The sequence below is a fragment of the Panthera leo genome, chromosome A2 (assembly GCF_018350215.1).
Source record: "Panthera leo isolate Ple1 chromosome A2, P.leo_Ple1_pat1.1, whole genome shotgun sequence".
NCBI classification, from domain to species: domain Eukaryota; kingdom Metazoa; phylum Chordata; class Mammalia; order Carnivora; family Felidae; genus Panthera; species Panthera leo.
The window spans coordinates 4,923,728-4,941,030 of record NC_056680.1 but is presented as its reverse complement, the minus strand read 5'-3'; the positions used below and the strand labels follow the sequence as shown (position 1 = coordinate 4,941,030).

Genomic DNA, 17,303 nt, shown 5'->3' with positions numbered 1-17,303 from the left:
CGACTGGAGCCAGAAGGGAAAAGAAGTTCCTGGAAAAGCACCTTGTAACCTGTAAGCTGTAAGGTTTTGGGGAGAGACCCTTGGTTTTCTCATCTGTGATGGGGTGAATAATAGTACCTATATCAAAGGCTTGTTGAGAGGATTAAATGAGATACTGTCTGATGTTTCTCTAGAACAGCGCCTGGCAACAGCATGAAGCATGATCTAAGTATTGGTGACGATTGTTCTGGAATTAATTTGCCACTTGTGACAAGAGGCTCAGGGAGCAGATTTCTGTGAAGCATAAGACCCCCTTCCCTACAAATGTAGACACCCTCCGCACTCCCCTACCCCCGTCTCCTACCTCCTACCATCACGTCCCCTCAGCCCCCAACTGCCCCTGACCTCTTTGGCACTGGCTGCCTGGAGCCTGGGATCGCTGGGGACAGCCCTGACCCTTCTCACCCCACCCCATGGTGGGTGAGTTGCTTGAGCCCTGTCCTCCCGCCTGGTTGCAGGGACCCCGGTGGCTCAGTTGACAGAGGATGCCATCAACGTTGAGCGACTGAATCACCTCATCGTGACCCCCTCGGGCTCCGGGGAGCAGAACATGAAAAGCATGACGCCCACGGTCATTGCCGTCCATTACCTGGACCAAACGGAGCAGTGGGACAAGTTGGGACCCACAAAGCGAAAGGAAGCCTTACAGCTCATCAAAAAAGGTGGGTCTGCCTGGGAGATCCTCTCTGCTCCAGCCACCTCCAGAGCAGGGTCCTCCCTGAGACCCAGGCCCCTTTCCAGGCCACGCCCTTCCTCTAAGCTCCTCCCCTTTCAGGATCCCTTCTTTTCAAAGACCTCCCCTGACCTTTGCCCTTTCTGAGACCCTGGGCCCCTCTGAGCCCTCTAGAACTCCCTGTCTCACTGAGGCCCCCTTGCCCTGAACCCCCTTGAGATCCTTCGTCTCTCTGAACCCCTCTCCTCTGAGAACTCCTTCCCCTTTTAGAAGTCCCTTCCGCTCTCCCAGACTTCCCTGCTCAGCCCTGAGCCCCCTCATTCCTCCCTGAACCCCTGTCTCGCCCCCCTCAGAGAATCCTTGTCCCCTGAGCCCCTCCACTCAGCCCCTGCTCCTCTGGAGACACTTCTGGCTTCCCTGCAGGGTACTCCCAGCAGCTGGCCTACAGACAAGACAACTCGGCTTTTGCGGCCTTCCAGAACCGGAAAGCCAGCACCTGGTGAGCGGTCTGGCACCCCACTGAGCAAGGCGGCCTTGGGTGGTCCCGCCAGGTCTCGCCCAAAGGGCCCTATGCTATGGACCCTCAGCCCACACAGATGAACCGCCCACCTTGAGCTGCCACGTGGCCTGTGGACATTAAGCGTCCCCTGTGGCTAGGCTGGCGCCTAACTTGGGTGGGGAAGCTGGGCCAGCCTGTAGGCCCCGCCCCTCTCTGCTCATTGGTTTCCTGGAATGGCAGTCTCTGGATCCCGGAGGCGATTGGCTGACGCTTTGTGCCGCCCACAGGCTGACAGCCTACGTGGTCAAGGTCTTCTCTCTGGCAGCCAATCTCATTGCCGTTCAGGCCAGTGTCATCTGCGAAGCTGTCAAATGGCTGATCCTACAGAGGCAGAAACCCGACGGGGTCTTCCAGGAAGATTCGCCCGTAATTGCCCAAGAAATGACTGTAAGAGGCAAGGGTTTAGGGCAGGCTGGGGGGAGGGGTGGCTGTAGTCACAGGATAGACAGGAGAAAGGCTAGCCCTTTGGCTGAGAGTGTCACTATTCCATCTCAAAGACTAGAGGCCTTCAGAATCTAGTGCAAAACAGAAGTCCCTCCCCCTTCATTCAGAAAATATAGAACAACTCACAGCTGTGGTTCTCTAAATGTGGTCTCCAGGGCAGCAGCATCAGCATCACCTTCAAACTAGTTAGAAATGTATTTTCTCAAAGCTGGACTCAAGATTCAGGAATCAGACACTTCAGGAGGAGGGCCTAGGAATCAGTTGCTACAAGCCCCCCACCCCCCGCCATATGATGCTGATGCATGCATAAGGTAGAGAATCATTGCCTTAGCCTGACCTTTCAGGCTTCCAATCTCACACCATCCCCCTACCCCCATCCACATGCCATCTGTACTGAAAGGAGGCTTGCTGTATCCAGCCACAGGGCCTTTCACATGCTGTTCTCACTGTCTGGCATGCCAACCCTGGTCATCCTGCAGGGAAATCTTTCCTGATCTCCCCAATTGAGTCACACTCCCACTTTCCAATCTCATTGCCACATCCACTTCTCCTCCTGCACCGCACTCACCAATTTGTAACGGTATGTCTACGGGTGAGCCAATTGGTTCATGTCTGTCTCCCCTACTAGATGGGGAGCACTGTGGGGGTGGGACTGGTGTCGGGTTCTTACCCACCATCTTTTCCACAGCATGAGCAACAATTGCTGAATGAGTGAATATTGAAGAGTGTGGCCCACCTAGGGAGAGACACTGAGGAGATTCTCACCCCTGCCTTGACCTGCTGACCCTACAAGAGGTTTGGTCAGCATGTGGGGACATAGTGGTCATACTATCCTTATTTCCTGCTTCCCATTCTAGGGTGGCTACCAGGAGAATAAGGAGAAGGATGTGTCCCTCACAGCCTTTGTTCTCATTGCATTGGAAGAGGCTAAAGATATTTGCAATGATCAGTTCAACGTAAGTGTCCACCCACCCTCTCCTTCTCGCCTCCCTACCCAGGGCACATCACCTTGGTGGGTGAGGTGTTACATTCAGGTGATTCCCAGTCCTCCCAGTGCAATAGCAGCCACCACAGCAGCCATAATGCCCATAAAACCATAATAATTCCCAGCATTTTTTGAGCATTTAACTAAGATGCTCATCTAGGTGCTGCACATGCTAAGTCCTGTAATCCTTCTAAGAGTCCGAGACGTAGGCTACTCTTCTTATCCCCAGGTTACAGAGGAGAAAACTAAGACAGAAAGAGATCAAAGAATGGGTCCTTTCTGCCTGCTTTACCCTGTCCAGAGAGTGTCAGCCAATTTCAACAAAAGCCCCCTCAGCCTGCTTTCCCCATCACTGCTACATGATCAGTGCAGCATACCTTGCTGCTTCCCTGAAGAAAAGGCACAACCCAGACCCAAGAACACATCAAGGCTACTCTCTTAGTTCAGGAGATCTCTTAGGAAATTTTCCAAGGGGCCCATGCCCCCAAAAAGGAAATGATTACAAATATTGGCTCACGGCTGTCTCTTTTTCCTCTGGTTTTGGTTCTGAAGCAGAGAAGCTTGGAAAGACGGACTCCCGAGAGTCTCTGCAATTACTCCCTCTGCTTTGTCCTGGGGTTTGAGAGTGGTTTGTTTGACCTTAGCTTGCCAAGGTGGAGAGCCCAGGATTTTACCTCAGGCAGCTGCCCCTCCCTTCATCGGACTCAAGATAGAGGGGACAGGGCTGTTGACTTGAGGGCCTCAGAGGGACCCAGGCCGTTCTGGGCCCAATAATTCCTCTCTCCCTGCCACCCAGCCTGCCCAGCAGAACTTGGCTGCCTTCCTTGGGGAAATAGCCAGACCAAACCTAGAGCTTTCAGATTCCCATGGGGGAAATTCTGATTGGCCCACCCGGGGTCAGGTGGTCATACCTGGGCCAATCAGCTGAGGGCAGGAAGTAGGTCTTACTGGGCAAATATGGCTGCTTCCACTGTGGCCGAGTGAATGAAAGACCGAAGTTTCTGCAAAAGTCAAGAGTAGATGGAGAACAGGCAGCTGGGCAGGGAAGCTGGGCAGCTGGGAAAGGATTAGTTTCTGCTGCAAGGCACCAACATTTTCTTCTACAAAATGGCAACACTGTAGCAGGATTCTTGCAGAGAGAGTCGTGACATAGAGGCTTATTTTCCAGGAAGCAACTTTATTCATGCCAGCAGGCTCAGTTGGGTTTATACCCTAAGAACTGAGCCCCTAACTCCAGGTGGCATAGTGTTTTACATATCTTTTACTCCTTTGTCTCCCATATATGGTAACACACAAACATGCAGTCTGATCAAGGGATCTCATGTTACAGGGTCATGAGGGATGTCAAGTACTCTTATAGCCAAGTTGCCTGAGGTTTTGTTTTTGTTTTGTTTTTTTTCCTTAGGGAGGGGCCCTACCACAACAGTATAACTGAGCATAGCATAGGCTATAGAAGCAGATTGCTGGGGTGCAGATCAGGAGTGTGCTGGAACTAGGGTGCCTGGGTGGCTTGGTCGGTTGAGCCTCTGATGTCAGCTCTGGTCATGATCTCCCTGTTAGGGAGTTCCAGCCTGGTATTGGGCTTTGCGCTGACATCTTGCACCTTGGAGCCTGGAGCCTGCTTCTATTCTGTCTCTGTCTATCTGCTGCTGTCCTCTCTCTCTCTCTCTCTCAAATACCAATAAACATTAAAAAAAAAAAAGTGTGCTGGGATCAGTCTGTGAAAGCCAACCGTTAAACTTCCAGGACTTTCACAAGCTAGTTGTTAAACGCAATCATTCTTTTCAAGCAAATTATGTAAACTGACTTTAGACTAAACGCTAAGCATTAAAAGCAAAGGTAAGAAACACTGAAACTCATCACTTCCTGATTGTTTCATTACTTTCCCTCATTATCTATGACAAATCTATCCATCTCAAGGTTATGTACCTATAAGGTGGAAATGCTATCTGATTCTGTGCTACTGCCCCCCTCCCCCCAACTCTGCATTCACTGACTCCACATAGTTTGAAATTGGCCACGGTAATATTTACACCAAGAAAGTTGGCGAACGCTGCACATCATGTCTTCCTCCTTCCATCATCTCTCTGGGTCTCAATCTTGTCATTCGTGCAGTAGAGATGATGATGAAAATAATGCCAACCCCATGGGATCCTGAAGTTCAGCGATTGCCTGTGTGACTGCCATATAGTAAGTGTTAGCTGTGAAGCTGATGATTAGAGAAGAGGTTTCCCAGTGGGGTGCTGAAGCTGGGTCATACTAGGTCATGAGTGTCTATCTGCGACACATATTCTCCCCTTTATGTTGAGGGCCATTACGTTGGTAGCTTGAAATTGCCCACAGTGGGAGCATTTACACCACAGTAATTGGCAGGCGATAAAACAGACCCCTGGCCCCCATACACACTCCGGAGAGCTGGTGCTTAACTGTTACCAAAACACCACTGGATATATAAACTGTCCCAGGCACATCAGAGTTACTCAGAAACAAGACAGTTCATGCATACTAAAATGTCTGGAAATCTGCCCCCCCCAAAAAAAGAAAAAAAAAACATCCTAAACAAATATGTACCAGGGACAGAAACCATCTTCGCACCCAGAAATTGACATTTGTGTGATCCTTACCAGCTCTTTGTGGCAGCAGTATGCACCTTACCAGAGAACCCAATCCTGATTCTTACAGAGCCTGGAGCGCAGCATGTATAAAGCAGGAGATTATCTTGAAGCCCACTACAGGAACCTGCGGAGACCATATTCTGTGGCCATTGCAGGCTATGCCTTGGCCCAATTGGGAAGACTGGAGAAAGACCTCCTCAAAAAATTTCTGAGCACAGCCAAAGGTGAGTGGCAGCCTGGTGAAGAACAGAGGCATGCATGGCCAGGGTTTGGGGGTGGTCATCTTGAGCTGGCATGTGGCTCTAAGCTATGCTACGATGGGCAGCTTCAGGTTGAGCTGGAGTGGATGGTGCTAAGCCCTGCTTGGTGAATGGCTCTGAGGTGTCAGAATCCTCACTGTAAGCTACACAAGAAGGTAGCATCATTCATTCAACAGCTATGTTTTGAGCACTTGCTATGACACAGGAACAAGGACGTGGGCTCTGACATCAGAACAGACCCAAATTCAAATCCCCCTCTGCCACATTCTCACTGTGCGACTTTGTAAAAGTCACTGACCCTCCCTGGACCTCATCTGAAGGAGATACTTACATCATAGGTGGTTGACAAGATTGAAGGAGTAATGTAGGTAGAAGGTCTAGCATACAGTGAGAGCTCTATTCCGATGTTGTTGTCGTCATTATCTCAAGGGTAATTAGGATTAGATAAGATAATGCCATAGGGAATTTAGCACAGTGCCCAGCACACAGTGAGCACTTAATCATTGGCTCAGGTAATATACTGCATCAGGTTTGCACTCACTGATGTAACATATGTCAGGACATATACTGAGGTGGTTTAGCACAATGGAAGCTTGTTGTTGGTGGACAGCTCTCTTCCAGACAGTCATGTGGAGATCTGGGCCTCTATCTTTTCATGACTTTGCCACCACGGGGTGCTTGGGATCCACTCCATCTAAGCAGAAAGGGAAATGGTCAGGTGGATCATTCAAGGGAGGTAGACCAGGCATGGAAGGGGCCCCTAACATTGCCAGTGTCCATGCCATCATCCAGAGTTCAGTCATGTGGCTGCACCTGCCTGCAAAGACATATGGGAGATGCATTGCAACTGTGTGCCCAGGAGGAGGGAGCAGTGTTTTTTTTTTTTTTAATGTTCATTTATTTTGAAAGAGAGGGCATGAGCAGGGGAGAGGCAGAGACAGTGGGAGACAGAGACTGCAAAGCTGGCTCTGTGCTGACAGCAGACATCCTGATGTGGGGCTTGAACTCCTGAACCGTGAGATCATGGGCTGAACCAAAGTTGGAAGCTCCACCGACTGAGCCACCCAGGTGTCCCTGAGGAGGGAATGCTTTTTAATGATGATCTCTGCCACAAGTGCTTTTGTGGGCACTTGGGACATCGCAGTGACTACAGCACAGCCCTTGCCAACATGGTTCACACTCCACTTGAGGAAACAAATGAGTAAATAGATTGCTATAGAGCATCACAGTGTTAGGACAGGACAGCACATGATGTTTTAAGAGACAGAGGGAGGGCCTCACAAACTCTTGGGGGTACCATTGAAGCTGAATTGTGCAGGATGGGATTAACCGGGAATACATAGAGGGTACAGAATGTGAAAAGGCCCAGGAAGTAAGAATGACCATGGAAAGTTTAGGGAATCTCCTGTAGATCAGTGGGGCTGCAGTTGAGAATTGAAATGGAAGAGTGAAGGTTAATGAAAGAAGAGAGTGAGGCAGGAGCCAGCAGATTGAGGGCCTTGGATGTCAGTCAGGACACCTGAACACCAAGGAGTCTATTGTGAGTCTTTTTCTGAGTTTTCTTTGAGCCATCCCAAGACTGGACAGCGCAGTGAGCATGGGGGACTGGGGGGTTTCTCTGCAGACAAGACACAGTGGGAGGAGCCTGGCAAGAAGCTCTACAGTGTGGAGGCCACATCCTATGCCCTCTTGGCCCTGCTGGTGCTCAAAGAATTTGACTCTGTGCTTCCCGTCGCAAACTGGCTCAAAGAGCAGAGAGAATACGGAGGTATTCTCCACAGATATGGCTCCACCCAGGCAAGTGACCTCATATCCCCCATGTACCTGAATGCCTACTTCCTCTGGCTTCCCACTGGCCCCTCAGAGAAGATGTTAAGACCAAGAGGGGCCGTCCTTCTGTCCCGCAACCATAGTGGCTGGAATGGATTTGAGAGATCAGGCCTTTTTCGTTGTGATCCCACTGGCATATTCTAGACTACACTCTGAATGCCCAAGCTGTGATCTGAGGCTCCTCATATCCTGACCATGTTCTCAGTTCCACCAGGCTCCCAGTGTTACCTCCTAACTTCCTGTGTGTTCTAGACTATGTTCTCAGTTCGACAAGGCTCCAAGTGTTAGCTCATATATTCCTGTGTGTTTTAGACCAGTTTCTCAGTCCTACCAGGCTCTCAGTGTTAGTGCATATCTTCCTGTGGGTTGTAGACCAGCTTCTCCAGTCTACCAGGCTCCCAGTATTAGCTCATGGGTTCTAGACCAGGTTCTCAGGTCCAACTGGCTCCAAGTGTTAGCTCATATCTTCCTATGTGTTCAAGATCATGTTGTCAGATCCAGGATGCTCCCAGTGTTAGCCCATATCTTCCTGTGGGTTCTAGACCAAGTTCTCAGTTCCAACAGGCTCCTAGGGTTAGCCCATATCTTCCTGTGGCTTCTAGACAAGGATCTCAGTTGTACCTGGCTCCCAGTGTTAATTCGTCTTACTCTGGATTCTAGCCCATGTTCTTGGCTATTCTAGGACATCATCCAATCTCTCCATCTGGAAGGTGGGTTCTAGGACATGGGCTTCCGGCTCCAGTTTGAACCCCTTTCTTTCTGGAGAGCTATCAGTCACATTCTCAGTATCCCTTTTGGATTCTAGACCATATGTTCAGTGTTCCCAGGCTCCAACTTCATTCTTCTGACACAAACAGATTCTATATACATTCTCAGTGACTCCAAACCCTTGTCTTAGACTCTCCTCTGGATGGACCTGGGCACACTCTCAGTTTCAATTTCAGTCTTATGCCTGCAATTTCTGGTGGATTCTAGACTTGTTCTCAGTGTTTCCAGGATCTTGTCTAAACCCCTGTCCCTTGGAGAATCAAGAACATGTCCTCAGTGTCTAACAACCCCTAATCTTATCCTCACCTTCTCTGGGGCAGGGGGTCCTAAGCTATAGTCCCAGTAGCCCCCTCCCTCTGATCTGAGTCGCTTTCTTCCCCAGTGGGTTCTAACCACCTTCTCAGTCTCCTGGCTCACCCTCTTTCTTTCTCATGGGTTCTAGGCCACCTACATGGTGTTCCAAGCCTTGGCCCAATTCCAGAAGTATGTCCCTGACCACAAGGATCTGAATCTGGATGTGTCCATCGAACTGCCCAGCCACAGCTCTGTCATCAAGTACAGAATCTTGTGGGAATCTGCTAGCCTCCAGCGGTCAGCAGAGGTACAACTGCCTAGCCAAACACTTGCTGTTCCCCTCCACAACAACCAGTGTTTGCCACAGGCAAGAAATAGGGCATATGACTGTAGCAACCAGGGGAAGGCTTGGTTCCCAAATCCTCTCTCTTCTCTCCCTGCTCCCTGCAGACCAAGAAAAATGAGGATTTCGTAGTAACAGCTAAAGGGAAGGGACAAGGCACCTTGTCGGTAAGGAACAGGAACACACACCAGCTTGGCCCGCCTTCTCTCAGCCCCTCTGGCCCCGAGGGACCCTCTTCTCAACTCAAGTGGGCTGACACTGCATTGCCCTGTGATCTCACCAGGTGGTGACAACGTACCATGCCAAGCTCAAAAGCAAACACACCTGCAAGAAGTTTGACCTCAGGGTTGATATACGACGAGCTCCTGAAGATGGTAAAAGAGTTAAGACCCTACCTGTTACCCTTCCCCCGCCCTCATTCTAATGTCTGCCTCCTTCCTGAGTTGGGACCCAGGGACACCCCCCTCCCATTTTTCTGTCTGTGTTTCTAGTCAAGAGGCCTCAGGAAGCCCTGGACACCATGATCCTTGACATCTGTACCAAGTAAGTGATGGGTCACTGGGGGTCATCTTGGCCATTCCTCTGTCTATAGCAAGACTTCTCCTTTCCATGACCTAATCCTTTCTAAGAGCGTATTGTGCATCTGGTATTGTCTGAAGTACCTGCCAGGAGGTGGGTACCCCAGGCAGTCCTCACTTTGCATTGGCAGTCCAACACGAGCGATGGCCCCATAACCTGAAATTATTCCAGCAGTGTCAACAAATCAGTGGGGTAATTTGCCATTGTTGCATGACCTTTAAAGCGTTTATCACAGCTTCAGAACTCTCAAAATGCCAGTTAGGAAGGTACAGAGAAATGGAAATTACAGTAACATGAGAATTTGTTTAGCATGCTATAAACTACAACATTAGAACATGGAGATAACAAGCAATTCTTGTTCTCCTTTGTAAAACACTTACCAAAAGTGCTGTGGGTCTTCCTTCTGTTGTGTCACTTGGGATAGGGATTGAGCAGGCATCTTTCCTATGACATAGTGAATTGTCACGCTCCCTTCTAAGTTAGGTCAGCTTCCAACTCTAATCTTTTGAGCAGCCGATGTCACAAGACAGCCGGTCGGTCCCTCCAATGGCAGCAAGGGTGACATTCGCACAGTCTGCTGTTCCTTCTCTAACTCCATTTCTGTGCTTTCAAATTTTACCTCCAGTGTCTTCATTTCTCTGCTGCCTTTCATCTTGGCTGGCAGATCCCTCTGCCAGTTGACCAGTTTTGTGAAACGTCATGCGGCTTATCCCTGGGAGATAAGGAAGTACCACAACCACAGGCCTTGCTATCTGTGCATGAACTGCTCAGTGACCCATCACGGACAGACTTTGAAAGGAATGACGTGATTGGTCACTGACCGTGATGCGTGTCTGTGATTTGCACAATGATTGGTGGACCCAAGATCCAGAGAGAAGATTTGTACTCGTACTTTATGCAATTGACTACTGTACCCTGGTGCTGGGGGCCTGGCGTTATTGAGCTAGACCATGGTAACATTTTCTCGTCTGCATTTTCTGGACGAATTGAGGCATGGAGAGGTCAAGCGACTCATCAAATGTCATATGGAGCTGGGATTTGAACCCGTGCAAAGGGGCTCCAGAGCCTGAGCTTTTAGTCACCTTGACCATGACACTGCCTTTCCTTCATTCCATTTGGGGAATGTTTCCCACAATCTAATATCCTTCTGTGCTGCTGTGTGGGAACCAGTAACCCCAGTCTCTGACCAGACCCCGTTGTGCAGACACTGTGCCCCAGGGCTGATCCTGCCCTGGGACCCAAGTACCCTCCCCCTGCCCTATACAGGTACCTGGGAGAGCAGGATGCTACCATGTCGATCCTGGATATATCCATGATGACTGGCTTTTCTCCTGACACTGGTGATCTCCACCAGGTGTGAAGGGCTTGGGCTTGGGGGCTGGCATGAGTGGGCAGGGGTTTGAGGAGGATTTCACAAATCAAATCTTACCTTTCCCCAGTTGAGCAACGTCATTGGAAGATACGTCTCTTTGTGTGACATGAACAATAAGAACACCGTCACCATCTACCTGGACAAGGTAAGGCTTCCAATGGGGATCTGACCTCTACCAGGCAGGCCTCCTTCTGGGCCACACCAGGCCCAGTCTAGGAAGTGAGGGGTCTGTGCTGCTGGGTGGTGGAGGGAAGGGGCATAAAAAGAAGGTGGACAACCCAGGTCATCTCATCTTTTCTAAGCAGCTTACCTTCTGACCAGTCTCCTTCCAACCTCATTTTACACTTGCTTCCTCCAATTTCTCATCGTAGTCCTCAACAACTTTTGAAAGGAGCCACTTGGGTTTAAAAAATAAAGTGCTCAGTGCTGAAAAGCATTCCCCTTGCTCCGCACCCCCTGGTTTTTCTCTCTCCATGTTTGCTCTCCATCTGACTTTCTGTCACTGCCTTTCTCTCTAATATTGACTTGAGCTTCCTCCTCTCCCCTACTTACATCTTTCCGTTTCCTTATCCTCACATGCCCCCTGCTAACTTCCAAAATTCCCAAAGTCCCCTCACCCCATATTAGTCAGCATAAGTAACACTAGCTGCTGTAATAAGCCTCTCAAGAATATGAGGGTCCCAACACAAGAGTCTTGTGCCTCCCACTCAGGTAAAGTCCAGCTGGGAGGCTAAGGAAAGGGTTTTCTGCTCCACACAGTAAGTCAGGGATCCGCTCACATTCCTTCTTGGGGCTCTGCAATCCCTAGGATCTTAGAGTCCTCTGCTGGACCCCTCCTCCCTGGAAGAAAAGAGGATTGTGCATGAGCTAGTGGTTGACGTTTTCTTGTACTGGAGTTTTTGTGCACTTAAATTTTTATAGGATTCCAACCTTACAGGGAAATTGCAGAGCAGTAAAACACAGTTCCATATACTCTCTACCCAACTTCATTAAGTGCTAGCCTGTTCCTCCAAGTACACCTGTCTATGCATATCTATTTCTGTTTCTTTCTCTCTCCCTTTCTTTGTCTTTATTTTTTCAGCTTGAATGGGGTATCATTGACATATAAAATTGTGTAAGTTTAAGGGGCACAACATAATGATTTGATGTATGTGTATATTGGGAAATGATCACCACCATAAGTTTACTTAACACATTTATTACTTCTCATAGTTTTAATGCATGCGTGTGTGTGTGTGTGTGTGTGTGTGTGTGTGATGAGAACTTTTAAGATCTAGCCTCTCAATGAGTTTTTCTTTTCAATTTTCTAATATTTATTTATTTTGAGAGAGACAGAGAGAGAACACAAGCAGGGAAGGGGCAAAGAGAAGTAAAGACAGAATCCCAAGAAGGTTCTGTGCTGTCAGAGCAGAGCCCAATGTGGGGCTCAAAGTCACAAACCCATGAGATCATGACCTGACCTGAGATAAAGAGTCGGATATTTAACCCACTATGCCCTCCTGGTGCCACCCCAACAAATACTTTTAAATATAGCATTCAGTACCATTAACCTTGGATGTTTTTATGGGCAGAGACAGCAGTCCGGTGGCCAGAACTCAATCACATGGCCACACTGAACTAGGAAAGGAAGCTGACAGGGATACTGTAGCTTCAAGCCTTGGCGAAGTGGAAAATGGCTGTGTTGAAGTGCTCATCAGTCTTTTGGTGGAGACTCCTGCTCCCTCACTTTCTCCACCACTGTCTCAACCACCAGGACCCTATGCTGGGCTCCATTCCATGTCGCACCACTGACCAGCCTCCTCCTTCCCCCCAGATCTCACACGACCTGTCGCCCCACTGACCAGCCTCCTCCTTCCCCCCAGATCTCACACGACCTGTCGCCCCACTGACCAGCCTCCTCCTTCCCCCCAGATCTCACACGACCTGTCGCGCCACTGACCAGCCTCCTCCTTCCCCCCAGATCTCACACGACCTGTCGCCCCACTGACCAGCCTCCTCTTTCCCCCCAGATCTCACATGACCAGGAGGACTGTCTGACCTTAAAATTGCACCAGTACTTCAACATGGGGTTTATCCAGCCCGGGTCGGTCAAGGTGTATTCCTATTACAACCTGGGTGAGCAGCCCACCTAGGGTCTGGGTGGCCTGGGCGGCCTGAGGGTCCAAGGGATCCGTGCGAGGCGGGGGCCTGAGGTCCCAGGGTTGGGGACCTGGCCTCTCCAGGTCTGAAGGACTGGAGCTGGGACTCCAAGCCCCTGGGTCTCTGGGCCGGAGGCCCTAGCCCTCTGACACCTCCCTGCTACTCTGCCCACAGATGAGAATTGCATCCAGTTCTACCACCCAGACAAAGAAGACGGGTTGCTGAGCAAGCACTGTCACACAGACGTGTGCCGATGTGGTGAGGGTGGACACAAAATTGCCAGGAAGTGTTGGCCCCACACCCATGGACATCCACACGGACCCAGGGGTGGGGGGCCCTGGACAACACGTGTGATGTAACCATGTCCCCCGCTCATCCACCACACAGAGAACTGCTTCATGCACCCGATGGATGAAAAGATCACCCTGGACGACCGTCTGGACAAGGCCTGTGAACCAGGAGTAGACTACGGTGAGTGGGCACGTGCATGTGGGTGCCTGGGTGAGCGACACTGTGTGGCCATGGCTGTGTGTGTGACTGGCTATGAGTGCCTCTGGCTGCATATGGCTATACGTCAGGCTGTGGTTGCAGCCCATGTGTGTGTGGGTGTAAATGTGTTATGAGGGGCCATGAGTGCATGGGGAGCCATGCTAATGAGTCGGCCGGGTGTGCAGCCAGTGTGAGAGCGGATATGGTCGTCTGCCCGTTGTGTGTGTGACATTGTAGTCGTGCCAAGCCATGGAGATAAGAGACAGTGCTTGTGGGGGATAGTGGATGGGAGGCTATGCATAGGACTCCACCGTGGTGACTGTAATTGTGCACATGGCCGTGTGTGGCTGTGTGACGTGGTGGTTGTGGGAACACATGTGGCAGGTGTGTTACTGGGGGGCAGGGACTGTTGCACGTGTGGCTGTGACCCTGCATGTGTCTGCTTGGGGACGCCATATGCCCAGGTGCTCCTGCAGCTGAGGGTCCCCGCAGCCCCCCTTGCCTGTGACCCCACCGTCCTTCCCCTCCTCCCCCATCAGTGTACAAGACCAGGCTTCTCAAGAAGGAGCTGTCAGAAGACTTTGATGATTATGTAATGGTCATCGAGCAGATCATCAAATCAGGTCAGCCCTGCAGTCTGTGTTCTGTCTTTCCACTTCCTTCTTGCTGGTTCCCTGCCCTCCCCCACTCAGCGTCCCTGTCCGTCCCTTCCAGGCTCTGATGAGGTGCAGGTTGGACAGGAGCGCAGGTTCATCAGCCACATCAAGTGCAGAGAAGCCCTGAAGCTGCAGGAGGGGAAACACTACCTCATGTGGGGCGTGTCCACTGACCTGTGGGGAGAGAAACCCAAGTGAGTGTCAGCCCTGTGCATGCCCCACCCCCCACAGTGGGTCGCCCCTTCCCATGCTTTCCCTGCCCTGATCCTGACCTGCCGTCCTCCCCGCAGCATCAGCTACATCATCAGGAAGGACACCTGGGTGGAGCTGTGGCCAGAGTCTGATGAATGCCAGGATGAGGAGAATGAGAAGCTGTGTCAAGACCTGGCCAGCTTCGCTGAGAACATGGTTGTCTTTGGCTGTCCCAACTGACCCTTGCCCACAGTCCCCACAATAAAGCTTCCCTGTGAGTTCATGGGTCTCCCAAAGTCGGAAGGTCTTGGAGAGGGAGGAAGAGGCAGCTGTGATCCCCTGCTTCCTCCCCTGCAACTCCTTCCTCCCTGTGGATCACCTGCACGTTTGCTTCCTCCCCCGGGGAGCCCGCGCCCACATGCACCTGCACTGCACCCGCACGTAGTCTGAAGTGAGCCTGCATTTGCGCCAAGTGCTCACCTACTTGCTTTCTTTCCACCTGCATCGTGACCTGTGTGTCCTCTGCCTCCTCCCCTGGGTCCTCACCAGTATCTTCACCTACATCCTTCTCTCATCCACTGTGTGGGTACCAGTATCCTCACCTGCTGTACCCCAGCCCTCACGAGCATCATTATGCATGAGGGCTCCACAGTCCTCTTCCTACTCACCTTCCTCCCACCTGGATCCTCTGCCTCCTCACCTTTTTCCCACCTGGATTCTCTGCCTCCTCACCTTCCTCCCACCTGGATCCTCCCCCTCCTCACCTTCCTCCCCTCCTGGATCCTGTCTTCTCACCTTCATCCCCACTTGAACCCTCTACCTCCTCACTTTAATCCCCACCTTAATCCTCTAACACCTCATATTCCTCCCACCTGGACCCGCCACCTCCTCACCTTCCTCCCACCGGGATCCTCTGCCTCTTCACCTTTTTCCCACCTGGATTCTCTGCCTCCTCACCTTCCTCCCACCTGGATCCTCTACCTCCTCACCTTCCTCCCACCTGGATTCTCCCCCTCCTCACCTTCCTCCCCTCCTGGATCCTGTCTTCTCACCTTCATCCCCACTTGAACCCTCTACCTCCTCACTTAATCCCCACCTTAATCCTCCAACACCTCACAATCCTCCCACCTGTACCCTCCACCTCCTCACCTTCCTCCCACCTGGATCCTCCCCCTCCTCATCTTCATCCCCACCTGGATCCTTCCCTTCCTCACCTTCCTCCCACCTGGACCCTCTGCCTCCTCACCTTCCTCCCACCTGGATCTTCCCCCTCCTCACCTTCTTCCCACCTCGTCCTCCACCTCCTCACCTTCATCCCCACCTGGATCCTGTCTCCTCACCTGCCTCCACACCTGGACCCTCCGCCTCCTCACCTTTCTCCCCACCTGTTCTCACCTTCTCCCCACTTGCCCCTCATCTGCAGCTCGCTTACAACCCCATTCACTACTTTGTGTGCATTCCACGTGACTTTGCCCAGGAGGTGATGATACAAGGCAGAACAGGCGAGTTTCTACTGTCGATCAGTGAGCCAGGGAGGGGAAGGCATGAGTCAGCATTCAAGGGCTGAAGGGGGGGGGCGTTCAGGGGGTATTGTGGTCGCAGCATCACCTGAGCTGCATGGGGGGCAGCAGCCACAGGCAAATGGTTTCACTGTCTGCTGATCGGAACTGGGCCCCTGGATGCCTCTTCTGATTAATAACACCACTAGTAAGTCTTGGTCTATAGAGGGTGGGATCCAGTTCCTGACTCTAGATGAGATCATCATGGGAAAATCCCTGAGCCTGGCAGTCACCCCTTCTCAGCCCATTTCCCCTAAGACCCCACCTCCCCATTCCCTGAATATAGGGGAAATACATTCACAGCACCCCTGCTCCTTCCAGCATGTCAGGCACCTCTGTCAATGGGAGACTCAAAAATTCTCACCACTCACTAGGTGTCCCAGCCTCACTAGGTGACCTCTGACCAGACGCCTGCCCACCCGCCTTTATGTCCTTCTTGTCATGTTTTTCATGCCAATTCCTCCCTTTCTTCTGCCCTGGGATTAATTTCCTTCCTTTTGTTTTTAATACATTGATATTTTTTTGTTTGAGCACCTGTGGTTCCAGACTGTGACAACACAGACATGATCTTTGAAACTCACATTCTAAAGATAGCGTGGAGTTGATGTGTCCCATCAATATTGGACTTGCTGAACCTGATAGTCACATGAGCCAATTCCTCAAAATAAATTGTGTGTGCGTGTGTATGCGCGTGTGCACACAGATCATTGATAGATAGATAGATAGATAGATACATACATACATACATACATAATACATATAAATAGTTAAATGATAGAGATAGAGATAGATAGATGATAGATAGTAGGCAATAGACGAATGGATGTATGGTTGGTTGGTGAAGGGATGAATGAATATATAAATGGATGAATAGATGGATGGATGGATGGATGGAAGGATGAACAGATGGATGGATTTATGGTTGGGCAGGTAGATGGATGGATGCATGGATGATCAGACAAATGGATGGATGGATGAATGGATGGATGGATGGGTGGGTGGATCGCAAAATTGGTGGTTGGATGGATGGATGGATAAATGGACGGATGGACAGATGAATGGATGGATGGATGGGTGGATTTATGGATGGATGGTCAGACGGATGGATGGATGGATGGATGGATGGATGGATAAATGGATGAATGGATGGATGGATGGGTGGATGGGTGGATGGATGGACAGATAGAGATATTACTGTTTCTTTCTCTGGAGAGCCCTGACTAATGCAGATGGTCAGGGAAGACAGGGATATCTCCTGTGATGAGAGAATTCTTGAGCCAAGACAGAGATGACAAAGAGGAGCCAGCCATGGAGGATCTGGAAAAGAACATTCCAGATGAAGGAAACAGTATGTACAAAGTCCTCAAGATGCCTGAGGCCAAGTGAGCACAGGGTATGGACTTCAAGAGAGTGAAGATCACTTTGTGTCTACTCTAAGATCAGGGGAAGACCAAGCTTTTTCTATAAAGGGCCAGATAGTAAATATCTTAAGGTTTGAGGGCTAAGA

General features: G+C 50.6%; 1 protein-coding gene across 1 annotated transcript in view; it reads left to right on the top strand.

The window, feature by feature from the left end:
* LOC122213847 (complement C3-like) overlaps nucleotides 1-14,518 on the top strand; it is a 45,944-nt gene extending 31,426 nt beyond the window's left edge. The window contains exons 24-41 of the mRNA XM_042928186.1: nucleotides 498-701; nucleotides 1,136-1,211; nucleotides 1,499-1,658; nucleotides 2,573-2,671; nucleotides 5,383-5,539; nucleotides 7,200-7,372; nucleotides 8,616-8,774; nucleotides 8,918-8,977; nucleotides 9,094-9,184; nucleotides 9,302-9,353; nucleotides 10,656-10,743; nucleotides 10,829-10,906; nucleotides 12,771-12,876; nucleotides 13,075-13,158; nucleotides 13,288-13,371; nucleotides 13,929-14,012; nucleotides 14,104-14,239; nucleotides 14,336-14,518. Of these exons, the coding sequence (XP_042784120.1) occupies nucleotides 498-701; nucleotides 1,136-1,211; nucleotides 1,499-1,658; nucleotides 2,573-2,671; nucleotides 5,383-5,539; nucleotides 7,200-7,372; nucleotides 8,616-8,774; nucleotides 8,918-8,977; nucleotides 9,094-9,184; nucleotides 9,302-9,353; nucleotides 10,656-10,743; nucleotides 10,829-10,906; nucleotides 12,771-12,876; nucleotides 13,075-13,158; nucleotides 13,288-13,371; nucleotides 13,929-14,012; nucleotides 14,104-14,239; nucleotides 14,336-14,477 (2,033 nt within the window). The 3' untranslated portion in view covers nucleotides 14,478-14,518. The remainder of the gene's footprint in view (nucleotides 1-497; nucleotides 702-1,135; nucleotides 1,212-1,498; nucleotides 1,659-2,572; nucleotides 2,672-5,382; nucleotides 5,540-7,199; nucleotides 7,373-8,615; nucleotides 8,775-8,917; nucleotides 8,978-9,093; nucleotides 9,185-9,301; nucleotides 9,354-10,655; nucleotides 10,744-10,828; nucleotides 10,907-12,770; nucleotides 12,877-13,074; nucleotides 13,159-13,287; nucleotides 13,372-13,928; nucleotides 14,013-14,103; nucleotides 14,240-14,335) is intronic.
* Nucleotides 14,519-17,303: the final 2,785 nt, after the last annotated feature.